The 13,709-nt window shown below is 44.5% G+C and overlaps 1 protein-coding gene across 1 annotated transcript in view; it reads right to left on the bottom strand.

Annotated features, from left to right (window-relative positions):
- Positions 1-1,602: 1,602 nt before the first annotated feature.
- LOC126426846 (uncharacterized) overlaps positions 1,603-13,709 on the bottom strand; it is a 268,198-nt gene continuing 256,091 nt past the window's right edge. Inside the window, exon 5 of the mRNA XM_050088865.1 lies at positions 1,603-4,137. Within this exon, the coding sequence (XP_049944822.1) occupies positions 2,660-4,137 (1,478 nt within the window). The 3' untranslated portion in view covers positions 1,603-2,659. The remainder of the gene's footprint in view (positions 4,138-13,709) is intronic.

Raw genomic sequence — 13,709 nt, 5'->3', positions numbered from 1 at the left:
GCCATAAGTTGTATTAGATGTGCTTTAATTGCATCTGCATCCAACCAGTTGTAAACCTTGTTCTTCGTGAGATGTATTTGGATGAGTGTAAACTATTTGTAATTGGAGTATCGTGTTTGTGGCGGCTTTGCCTGTTTACTTCGGTTTTCTTGTCTGGGTTTTCGGCGTAGCGTTACGTTTCTGGAGATCTGCTGGAGACAGAGTTCTCTACTTCAGTCTGGTGCGCTGTAATCTGTTGTTGCATATCCGAAACAGGACGCCCTGCTTGAGAACGCTCGCAGTCAGCGTTGAGTCCTGTGCCTTTAGCCTCGGCAGATGCGGGTTGGTCGTCCCTGTCTCAAAGTGTGGCGGTTGTGCAGACTGCCGATCCCAAGTCTGAGTCGCTCTGACAATGCTGCATTTGACGGCAGTGGCGCGAGTTACGCATGATGCACTTTGCAGGGGACATCGTCTGAGTAACACGTGTGCTGTCGAACATCTACGTACATGTAACAACAGTTCAAGCAGTTTCGGCTGCGAGAATGCTTGTCTCCAGATATATCAGAGGAAAGCCCTTACTAGGTATATCGGTTGCAGATGTTAATGCTTGATACCCCACGAGTGAAAGGGTTGTAACAGGTGATTCCCTGACCACCCATATCTGCTCTCTGGTTCGGCTTTTTGAAGACCAGAACGTGACAGCAGCGGCTGTAAGCAGCAGCAGGGAGTGGCCAGTTGTGGGGCTTGCAGTCCTCTGCTGCTCCTGATTGGCTGAAAGGTCCACGTGTAGAAGGATTTCGTGGAGAGGCTCGGAGCTCGGGGAATCGAGAGCTGGCCGTCGGCGCCCGTGTGGCCGACGTGGCGGGTCGCGGGCGCTCTGGAGCGGAGTTCTGTGTCGCGACGCACAGTGTTCTCGAGTTTCCAAACGCGTTCGGATAGCGATAATCTCAGTTTGTTATCCAAATCTGGGAGTAATGTTTTTTGAGTGACCGTCCTCCTGTTGAGTTTGAACTGTGTATTTCGTACAGCCAGTCGAAAGTAATTTCCTGGACTCGGCTGTGAATGTTCCCAGTACTGCGGTCGTAACTCGGGATGTTGCCTGGGGGTAAGTAGGTAGCACGAGGGCCGTTAACTACTGGCTTTCGAGCGATGAGGTTCGATACTTTCCAGCGGGTCGAGGCTCGGCTGGCGACCACTGTGTCGGGCTGACTTTACGCGTGTCCCGGTGGTGCAGGACGCTTGTCTGGGTGGGCCCCGTGTCGGCTCTGGCCGCCACCACCTAAAGAGAAGGCCGCGGCGCGCTCTCGTGACGTCACGCAGAGCGGGCCAGGGTTGGCTTGGCGCTGCGCTGACAGAATCGAGGCGCACGGCCTGCAAATCTCCGTCAAATGGTTTTACAGAATGTGTTGAGCTGCCGGCGCCCCCCTGCGGCCAGCCGGGCTGCACCCGGCACCTGCCTCCCTCGTGGCGCTGCGGCCTCTGGTTCCACTGCGTCCAGCACGGAAATCGCGGTTAACACTGCGGGTGGCTGGTAAATGCAAAATTCACGAAAATCACTCCACGTAGTACTATTTATCACAGGATTTTCCGTTGGGCTGGATACTAAATTCACACAGACACTCCTTTACTTTGCTCACTCAGGTTTTATTTGAACAAATGGGAGATCGTCTATTGATTACGAATCACAACAATTTCGGCGTACTGTGTGCTTCTAGTGAAGCTACTATGGCACATGTTTTCCAGGACTCACAGTACTGGCACAAGTTTATCCTTCCACAGTACTGTTTCTGTAAATACGTCTTTAAGTAATGTTCTTCCTTGCCCAAGAGTGGCACATGGAACATTAACTTTTAACATCTGCCATAGTACCCTTACAAACCTCTAGCTTAACAAATCACCGTCTTGTCTCACAAACCCAATAATGCTAATCTCATATAACTCTGTCATTCGACAGTTTGCGTTCACTTCAAGCCACATTTCACACAAGTCATCTGTTACTTTATTACCATACCTGTTTGAGCCACTCTACGTAATCGAACCACTAATAAGCTCAACAAACCCATTTACACTTTCATGCACACACCACTTCATTCATTGGCCCCTCTCTTTTGATTTTATAAGTATCTGAATGTCTCTTGTCATGGTACTTGAATTACAAATCATGTAAAAGTACATCTTTCACACACATATGGAAAATTTCTTTGTTTCAGACATAATATGATATATACTAATATCATACATTATACATTAATAAAATCGACAAACTGCAAAGACAGATCCTCGACGGAAAACGGAGAAAAGACGCCATACGAACATGTGTCCAGAAATGCACCATCGCCACGGTAGATGACACTGACGAACGGGAATTCCTCCGACAACGTGCTACGTTTTACTTGTATATAACAGGCCGTGTGATTGACGCAGCCTGTTGTATGCACAAAGCATTTCCCAACAATTTTAGTAAGTAGTCTCAGTGCATTAGAATAGGTAGACAGAGGCTACCACTCACAAAGAAGCACACAGTTATAAATGAAGGAGACGTTAGGAAGGAGAAGTACTGGCTGTACGATATCAGGTTTAATGACATTTAATATTGTCATACCAGGTAGAGTCCATTTTATTGCTGGGTTTAATGCAGTGTAGTGTGGAGACAGTTATTTGCGAAAAATACTGAAGGAGGCTACAGCGAGGATTCTGAAAAGGGAGACTGTTCATTGTTTCTCCTGGCCAGATTCCTCTCGGCTGCCGAACACAGCTCTAGACCTGCAGGGATGTTGGTTGGGTTCCACCAAAGAAGTATCCTGTTCTTCAGTATGGGGAGCGTCGTTCCATTGCAAACGAAACAGACGAAGAGCACTGGTCCTTGCACCATCGTAACTAGATGCATATAGTACACTAACTGCGCTATTCCCTGAGCCTGGTGGAACCCAATTCTAATAATAATTCCTGTTCCACTTATTATAATGGCCTTAACTGACATAAAAAGACATTCCTTCTTTGAGGCAAATTTCTTGTTATCAACAATTTCGAGTTGCCGCATGGAGCACCGATTACGTAGGTACATGTATCCAAGCAGTCCGAGACAAACGAAATTGAATCCCACAGACACTGAAATCCCTGCAAGGACTACTATACGACTGTGGATCAGGTGATATTTACTCGTCTTTTCCAAAGCAACAGCTGCCACACATACTATACTCCACGGTATAAGCACACACAGCACCTCACGACGGAATAACTGGCTTACTTCAGCAGGTAGTAGCTGGTCAGGAAGCCTGAGATGGCGAACACAAGCATACATGTGGTAGCAGAATGAGTTCAGCCAGAAACAGCTGAGAAGTGTGAGGGCGCTGTCTATCAGCACTGCTGTTGGTAAGTCAGGGACGCCTGCCATACGATACACGACCTCAGAACACAGGATCTGGGTTATGCACGTGATCTGAAAGGACAAGAGTATCTTTCCAGGCAAGTTGCGCAACTGGGGAAGGTACATGTATACTCCGGCAGTCGAAAAACGGAAAATGATATTTATCAGTATAAATGAGATTTCTAAAGGCTTCAAGCTGTCAATTTTGAAATCCTTGTATTTCAAGGTGGCGTTGGTTAAACTGTTTTTGTAGTTCAGTGTTTGTTCTGTTAGCTTTTGATCCAGTATACTACTCCTACTATAGACCCATAGAGATCCCAACGTAGTGAACGTACAATTATGGGAAGTCTTAATGGAGGAAAAGTCGCGACACTTTAGCAACAGAATAGCTCTGGAAACAGAGCAGATTGCTTCTGTAGCGTTCGACTGCAGACATGATTGATCATCAGGACTATCGAAGTAGCAGCGAGCATCGTGCACGGACTGTATCAGACTAAACGGGACGTCCTGACAAATGCCGTACGAGTTGACAGCCATCCAGGCCAGCAGACAGAGGTTGACGTTTATCCTCTGCGTGTAGGCCAGGTAGCTGGTGACGGGTATGTGGGGCGACCTCTGCACCACGTCGTCCCACAGCTGCTCGCGGCATCGCTCGCGCTGCTTCACGGCTTCCAGTGGCAGGTCTTCCAGCGGACACGTGGGGTGGTCCAGGGCGTTCACCAACAGCTGCACGCAGTCAGTGTCCACGGAGAGCGTAGCGTGGCTTCTGTCCTCCAGCTGCCACTCCTCGTCTGCAAGAAAACGACAGCAAGTAGGTGGTACCCGTATACTGCAGGCAGCTGAATCCAAAGTCTTCTCTGGATGACGAGCCTGGGCGTCGTTTACCCGCATTACCCTGGTTCAGTTACCCAGAACTATGTAAGGCGGCATGTCAACACAAAGTAAGAGTATTAACAAAGACAGATATCATGTTACTATGCACGTCTATTTCATCTACAGGGTGTCCAAGAAGTCCCTGTATCGCTCTTGACATAGTAAAAATAAGGAAGTAAATAGGTTTTATTGATAGTCCTGCATGGAAAAAAACAACGTTATCAGAATTATATTTTTGTTTCAGCACTGCAGTCTTTGAGTTCCGAATCCATCTTGTAAAGGAGGGATTAGTGGAGGATTCGTGGGTTCATGAACGTCCGCAGATAGGAAAAACTATGTAACGCATGATGAGACCATTTGCCTCAGTCCCCCTCGTAACGTAGCCATGCCTGATTGAGATAAATGTCCTGTATTTTCAGGCTGTCTCAAAGACGGGCCACGTATTGGAAGCAATAAAAAGTGACAGGAAACGTGTGTCACCCACTCTTAATCAGATGAGCAGTCTCGAATGAAAATCATTTGCAAAAGAGTAGTTGAACTTCAAGCATCTTCTTCAACAATGCACGACCACACTGAAAAAATATGAATACGAAAGGATTTAGGCCCATGTTTGTTACTGAATTATCTGACAATGGTGTGGAGCAACGATTTGTAACCTACCGTACTTTGTTGTGGTGACTTCTGCCATGTCTCGCTCAAGAGTGTTGTTTACCTATAAATGTGCCATATACCACTGTTTGATCAGGAAAAAATTGTTTTCTTGTCTAAGGAAAGTACCCATATTACCAAGAGTTGGAAAGGAACCTACCTCACCTTATGTGGGCCATTGTGTGATCAGAATACCTGTTAGGACCACATTCTTTTGAAGCTTACATGAATGGGAACTTCCATTTCTCTGTACAACAGAAGTTTTCAGTATCTCAGCTCCATGACAAGGCAATCACGGATCTTGTGTGGTTGTAGAAGCAAGGAGGTTGAGTCTCGTTTTGTTGTTCAGATGTGTGGGTTTCTTAATGAACAACTTATTCTCAGATTATTTGGTTCTGCAGCATTTAAAGCCACATTAAAGTGGTTACCACGAAATCCCAACATTACCACCTCAACAACCTTTTGAAATCGTCATGACAAACTTTTGATCTTACCACGCAAATAACTGAATATGAAGAATAATAAAGCCTCATGTGGCTCAACGTTGAAAGATTAATGGAAAATTGACACAAGTGTTGAAGAAGTCTTTCTAAGCAGAATTACTAGAACGATCCGCAATAAAGCAAGGGGGACAGCGAGACACATAGATATCTGAGGAAGGTGTGATGGTCCATACACTGATCCGTTGGATACGTATTTTTTTTATATCTAACTACCTCCATATAGAATATACTCTTTTGACATAACTCCATAGGCGTCCTGTACAAAGAAATAGGATGCAGGCTGAATTCTCGTCTTTGTGATATTTCACTTTCCTCCGTGAACTTAGTGACCCCATCACGCAGCGTAAAAAAAAGTGATGGAGCATATTTGTCACCAGTTTGTTTCGTTAGCACGAGATTGTCGAGAAAAAGCACAACAAAATACATTAACTGACGATTTTGGGAGTTCCTTTACCACAATGAACGATTTACTGTTAATACTCTGTTTGCATACATTCAAAAACACGCAAAAAATGTAATTACTTTGTCTCATTCGTACCTTGTGTAATGATAATGATGCAGCAATAAATGCAATTGGGACATATATGCCTCAGCTGCTGAGTGGATGAATGTGGGATTACAACTCCAGAGATTTGGGATTCAGGCATTGCTCCCGAGATTCCTTCTGTCACTTATCTCTTCTTTCACCTCTGACATTGATTTATGGAAATCGAAAATGTTGGAACTGTAGAATTGTTCGGAGACCCAATAATTAACTGTGTCCCACAATTATTAACTGGGTAAGTTAGTTCAGAAGTAGGAAGACGGCGAGTGACCACAACCTGCAGTAGGACAATGGCTCGCGAAGCACTGTGGTGACCAAACCAGGCCTCAGCTTGATGACGACTTTACCTACTGCATTCTGAGAAGTCCTGATGGTCGTTTTCCTCGAGCACTATTCCTGTTCAGAGTACAAATCAAAGGAGAGTGATACTGATACGCTACACGTCATCCAATGTATACCTCATTGGCGTGTTGAGCGCAAATGTATACCCAGTAAGACGAATAAGTTCTGAAAGATTCTTATACACAGGCACAGTCTGTGAAAAGCCGAATGCACGACTTTGTCGTAAACACTCCATTTTCTTTGTTATTCATTCCACTCCCACCACATTATCGTGTGGTGCGCAAGCTTCGGACACTTTGCTGCTCTTCAGCCTATCGAAGTTAGGCCAGTATAGCTTTTATGGGAGAATGAATTAAATGATAGGTTTCAAAAAAATAAAAGCCATAGCGTCTCTACATAAACACATGTACATTGACGTTGATGATGGTGCTATGGTGAAGATAAGGCTCGTGCTTCTGGCACGTCACTGGCAGTCAGTTCCCAATAACTACTACGAGGGTAATACAGTATGATGCAGGTGCCGGCCAGAAAGGGTGTATGTATTCAAGGTGTTGGAGTGGGCTGGGAAGTATGATTGACAAGTTGATGTGGGTAGAGAGAGGTGTGAGGGAGGGATGACAGTGGTCAGGAGGCTGGAAGCGGGATCATCTACATATTGAAGAGGTGTAGACGCTAGGATTATAGCTGGTTGGAGGAGTAGCTGTCTACATACTATTCTGGAACAGGAAGAACCAGCCAGCTGAAGTTCCGCTCGAATAGGATACAGAAGGGGCGGGCAAGTGGAGGATGGTTATGACATGTTGGTATAGGCGCACCAGAAGCCTAGGAATCCAGAGAATAGGCGAGAAAAATTGCTTTTGTTCCCCACGTTTATGGAACGTTTACAATTTGTGACAAAGTTTGAGGAACCTCAGAAGAGAGGGCAATCTAATCAGTTGTTACAGGTTGCGTCTGAGACAGCAAAAATATGATACAGAGTCCAAGGTGTTCTAAGACTGTAAGGAATGGTATATTTTTGAGAGTGCTGAGATCCAAGCTATATTGGCGAAAGTAACATTGGGGAAATTAAGGTTTTTGGAAAGACGAAGGAAGAAACAAGATCAGGGGTTAACGTCCTGTTGGTGAAACAGCTATTAGAGCATAACCCAGAATTGGGAAGAACGGGGAAGCAGGACAGCTGCGTCCATCCATAGGAACCGTCGTGTCATTCACCTTAAGCTGTGTAGGGACATCGCTGAGAAACTAAATATGGTCGAAAATCAAGTTTGGAGCCAACAGCTTACCACAGCATCACCTCGTTCAGTGGGTTTTACCCAAGTACAGAGGATGGCTGAATGATGGAATCCCCACATTGTCGAGTTTCCTGTCTTCTTAATTTGAGTTTGTTGTAAGCTGGGGATGCGTGATTATTCCAAGATATGAGAAAGTGAGAGTCCTCTGCCCATGTCAGCAGAGAGGAATGGAGCAGCAGGTCCACCGCCTTACTGCAAGCGCTTATCTTCCTTCACGTAATTGGGCACCGTCCTTGCATTGTGAGAGAACTGTGACTCGGAGTTATCTGTTGAGTGTACGTGACTGTAATGGATGCGTTAAGAGCTTAACATCTACATCTGACACACATGTTGTTGTGTCATGCTTTTAATAAATTTACAAGTAGATAAATGAAACAGTCAATGATCAGAACGCCTTATTGTTTGGAAAGCAATACACTTATCTTTAGCTCCTCGTGGCTTTGGCTGCGTGAGCACGTGTGGTATTAATTGGGGTCCAAATACACAGGAGCTACTGAAAACACTGAGCGGCATTACAGTGCAAGTCTGCACATGATGAGCACTGAACGTTTACTACAACTGTGCCAAATATGTGTCCGTTGTTGGCCCTCGACTCTCTGTACGTGCATGCTTGGCCTAGGCTTGAGTGAGTGACGTTACGCCGACACTGCACTCTGAAGGCAGAAATTCGTCGCTTCTCTGAAGTCGTCATGGAACTGTTGATACCCTTGTAGACAGAACAGAAGTCAGGCTGGACTCTGGCAGAACTCGTACCAGGCAGTGGCAGAGCTGGAAATACTTGTCGTGTGTGGCGCCTCGAAGCTACAGGAGGAGTGGCTTACTACTTCTTTCTCATAGGCGGTGACGACGCTGCTTAGGTGTACAGCATCTCTCCGGCGGTCGATTGTCGATTTGCTGCAGGCGAGTATCGTCGACACCACATGTGTCACCCTCAACAGTGTCACAAGCGTCATCAGTGTATCATGATACACTGAGGAGAGGTAATGTAATGTAGAACACTGACACGAGGTCTGGTGATGAGAAACTTTATGCTTCAATTCCCCCTCCCATTACTGGGGAAATACCAGCAATGCAAATTTCTTCCATCACTTGGATTCGAACCAGCTTACCTTTGAAGAGAGTACCACCACACAGTCATGTTTATGTGTGCCATGGTGGAAGTTAGGGAGAGAGAAATGATTGGTGGTATTTATTGTAATAATTCCTTGGGGTTTCAACATAATTGATTTTGAGGTAGTAGAGGTTACACCAAGAGGTGAAGTTATCGAGGCAGATGAAGATATGCTGTTGAGTAATATTTACAGTGACAAAAGAAGCGTGATGTGTCAGACAAGGAACTATACAGCGAACATTATTCATTGGGACACCTGGCCCTTGGCAGTTTGCTCCCAGAGATCCGAATGTGCGACTATTGCGGAATATTTCGCCGATGGAGCAGTCATCATACCACTTTTCAATTATAGGCCACATGTCCTGTGGACAGATACCAGTGATTCCGATTACCTTCTGCATTCTCATGCCTTTGAGCACTGCTGACTCTTCAGGGTTTTAGGAGCAGGGGAAGAAAGTGCCTTGAAGCTCTATCCGCCCATCCATCATTACTGATGATTTTTATTCTAAATTTAAGCAGTAGCGAGGTTTGATCCTGGGTCCCATGACGTTTTGATTAGTATACAAAGACACTACCCTTAAATCATAGGTGAGCCGTGGGATATAAACTTGCATACAGTATGATATCACACAACTTGACTAGAGCTAGTAGGAAATAAGATGTTTTTTATTTTATTTTATTTTTTTTTGTTGAGGTCGAAAGTAATGGAGTCATGAGCAGCCTTTCATAAGAATTTCCTGAAATTGTAAGACGTCGTGGTCTCCTTCATTGCTTCCATATTCCGCCCTCACAATCATATTCTGCACATCAAGGCGCTTCATTCGAGCCCAAACTCGATAAGATAAAGTCAGTATTGTATGAATTCATGTAAACGATACGCAGATAACTAATAAATCGCAAGTGCGCACCGTGGTTGAAATACCCGAGGCTGGCGTACACACACACATTCCAGACTCGACGGCCACAGGAGCTTCTAGCTGGAGAGAGGCAACTGCACCCCAGGAGGCCGGTCACAAGCTATCTACGTCGGCCTGTGACCGCCTGTAGAGCAGACAGCGTTAGCCCGAGTCAAAGGACGACCCTGTGTTCGGCTTAAAAGCAAATTCCGCTACATTGTGTGGGAGCGGTTAGCCTACACATTCTTTACACATAGAATGCAGTTTCAGAGATTTTCATAGGGAGACAGCAAACGCCAAACACCGATACTACAGATTTCCGGATTGGTCATTCTCCCATTTTAGAAGAGCAATGCTGATTGGCAGACGATATTTCTGACGCCTTGAGCTGAAGGAGTGATGGAAGAGACCGAAAGATATACCCCTTCACGTCTGGCGTGCAGAGGGGCCGTTCTGTTGTCGCTCTTGGAGCGAGAACACGTAACGAGAGCGTGCGCGCTCGTACGTGTACTCAAAGAGCGAGGTACAAGTCTCTCCTCAGTACTTCACTGGGAGAGAACCTCTGTCGCACACCAATAGACTAGGGGCGAATAGGAGTCCTTGACTTCATCAAGGCGTAGGGAGAGTTTGATTGGCGAAGGTCAATCCAGATAGAACGAGAGTTGTCTTATTTGTCGGCAGCGAGCGGCGCAGACAGCAGTCATCGCAGCTACAGCTCTTGCGACCCCCACATTTCCTCCACAACAGTACCCTTCACTGCACATCACACGTGACAGCCTCCACTGTACCTAGCAACATTCTAACCGATAATTATTCAAGTCTAGTAGGTGAAGCTCTCAGCCATTCTGCCAAGTCAATAACAATCTTAAACTTTGTATAGAAATTTCATTAGCGAAGCCTATCCTTAAGAGGTAACTTCACATTCTGAAAAGAACCCGCAAATAACGTGTTCAATTCATAACTAAAAGTGCTATTGTGATTTCTCAGAATTTTTGCAAAATAAATAATAATTTTCGTTACTTTCATGTTTATCTTACACTAACTAGCATTACTCCAGTACCCAAGTATCCCACTAGTTACGTAAGACATTTTGTGAATTTTTGTGTCATTTCCTTACAGTGGACGACTCCAGAAGGTATTTATTGCCGAAAGTTTTTCAGGCATTTCTCTTTAGAACGTTAGGAGTGTCCGTCTGACTTCTGTAGTAGTGTGGGGGTGGAAATTGCATCTTGCAGGGGCCAAAGGGTAAAGGGTACATCTCAGATTAATCTGTTGCGCAGAATGACAGAATAGCACCAACCCACACGCTCACAAAATGTGTGGCTTTATAGTCTTGTGTTGTAAATGCTATATTTAATTCGTTTTGTTGTGTTATATACAGGAATTTTAAACAGAGACCAAGAGATATGGTGGTCGTATTTGTGTGAAATTGTATGTACCGAATTGTCGAGCAGTCATTAGATACAGTGAGTATATCTATAAGATATGAAGCACTGAGTCTGGCTTGTTGAGGTTGTTTGGTAACGTGTGGTTGTTATGGATGAGAGGAGAATGAATCCTTTTTCAATAGATTGTTCAGTTTATGGAAAATGTGGCAGTGTTTTTGTTCATGTGTATCACCAATCCCAGGGTTTCTGATCTGCAGAATGAGGTGCTGGTATCAGGATATCTCACAAGCACCCATTGGCAGTACCATCTGATTCTATGTTGTAGAAATTATCTGTGCTTTGTAGAGTGTATAGTGACTGGGACTGTGTTACGAGACTGTAACAATTTTCATTAAAGTATAGTTGTAGCACTGAGATAACATGTGAGTGATGAAGATCTCGTTGGAGCTGAGGGAACAGACATGTGGATGGAATGCTATGCTGCTGCTTTGTCTTCATGTTTTATGTGGCGAAACAAGGTTAGGTATAGGTTTTAAGCTGATGTTTTGGTGTGGCTGAAGATAAAGTTGGATTGCTTTTTGGAATAGGTGACTTGGATGTTAAAATGGAAGGTGACTGTGGCTGTTATCGTCATCTGTTGGACGAGAGTTGAAAGAGAGTGAATGTTGTGGAAAACAGTGGTTCTAATCTGGATGTCTTTCATGTTAGGGATGCGACACAAAAAACTGTTGAGATGATGATGGTGAGCTCGACTGATGGTGTAGAACACTGTGGACCTGAACTCAATATATTTGATGGTGAGGATGCAATGCATGTAGTTGTTGGGATGCGGAATGTAAGTTTAGTGTCGTGAATAATGCGTTTATATTTATTAGATCATTCGAGTTGAGGCTGTGTAGATGATGTAGTTGTGCAAGGATTGTACATTTGGGCCCAGTTAACATGGGTGGTTTTACGAACTTCCAGTATGCTGCTGTAGTTTGGGTCAGCAACTTCTCGTAATCAGTGAACGAAAAACCGTTCCGAGGTTTTGTTCATTCGATGAGTTATCTGCATGCACTGTAAATGTTCATTGCACGTTTTTGACATCTTCGGAAATGCCATTTTCGACTATGTTATGGTGATTTGAAAATGGGTCTCGGTCCGAAACAAATCATCGGATGAATAAAAAATAAAAATTTGCAACTTGGACTGGTCTTGTTTGTAATTGGGGTAGGCCAGGTGGTTCTGCCATACTGGGTCAGATAGTCGTCACACAGGAAGTATTTTTGACATCTGTAGGCTTGGATTTGCGATTTAGTTGATTTTACACAATGGCAGCGACAGCAAATCAGGGCTCAGTTCCTGATACGTTGGTCTGTTGTGGGCAAGCATCTAGTTCTGCTGGACAGTGATGCGTAAAACAGCCGACAGTAAAGCACCACGGTTTTAATAGTGGCGAGGGCAACTCTTTCAGACAGGGCCGTTGTAGCAGCCTGCTGGATGTCGCAAGCCATCTCCAACATCGCCACGTGCTCAGAAGAGATTCGCACCAGTTTCTACTTTCCCTCCCTCCCCCCCCCCCCATCTCTCCCCCCATCCCTATCTCGACCGAACTGCCACGTCCTCTCCGATCTCTCGGGATTATCGTGACAACTTTCCCCTGAAGATATCTTCAATGTCGGGCTTAAAGTTAGCTTCCAGACAAACGGCTAGTTGTCGACAACTCTGTAAGCTCTTGTCGCTGCTCATTCTTTAATATCTTGTCGCTACTCGCGTGGAATAGAAACATCAACTACAGCTCACACGTTTGTTCTCGGTGTCCATAACAATTTCAGTCATACTTATAGACTTGCTGCCGAGCGCAGCTGAGTCTAGAAACAGATGGGGTAAAAGTCTGCCTGTTTAGTAACTTGCTAACAATGCGTATTTCCGTTTATGTGCCACTATTATTCTTATGAGTGTCTGCAGTAAATTATCGGCTGCAGCAGAAATTTTGTAAACACCGTTCTTCGCAGTATTACAGTCCCTGGTTCTAATATACGCATATTCTTATGATAACTTACTTCTTTATGTGTTGTAACCCTTTTCGACCACCTTAGTTTTTTAATTAGTCGGTTTACTACCAATTAGAACCCTGCAAGTTCGATTGCCTGAAGCGGTCAAGAGTGACAACGGCAGGCATAAATAATTATTCCGCTGAGGGAGCACAAGCCCACTGTCCCCCCTTCCTCTCATTTAAGTGGAGTTACCCCCTACCGAACAAGAAGCTATCAGACAGTTACAAAGAAAGAAATGAATGGACGATTACAGCTCGTTTCATGTCTGGTGCAACGATAGATAGATGATCGAGTAAGAGATAAAGTCCAGCAACGAGAGCAAAATAATAAATTTAAAGAATATAGTGATTCGAACAAATAGAGTTGATTACCAGACAGGTTTGATAGCTGAAAATACAGTGTTTCCTCAGTCCTACTACAGTTCATAGTATTGACACTTCAAAGGATAATATTAACAGTGTACCTCATACAATTAACTGTTCTGTTACAAATCGAAATATTGTTCGTCAAAGAAAATTAGTAAATACGAACAGTATCATGCCAGGATCATAGACGAGAAATGTAGAACACTACACGTTACAGTATTGACTAAACATTAGCTTGTCTGAAGCCGTTAAGTTGCAGAAACCATTCGCCATTTTTAAAACAAGCCTTAGACTAGGGCCGGAAAAAAACTACGTGTACAGAAGTTTAGAGCGTTTATAGAAGATAAGAAGGAACACTTTTT

This window comes from Schistocerca serialis, chromosome 11 (genome assembly GCF_023864345.2).
Source record: "Schistocerca serialis cubense isolate TAMUIC-IGC-003099 chromosome 11, iqSchSeri2.2, whole genome shotgun sequence".
Taxonomy (NCBI): Eukaryota; Metazoa; Arthropoda; class Insecta; order Orthoptera; family Acrididae; genus Schistocerca; species Schistocerca serialis.
The sequence above is the reverse complement of the archived record's forward strand: the minus strand, read 5'-3'. Positions and strand labels throughout refer to the sequence as shown.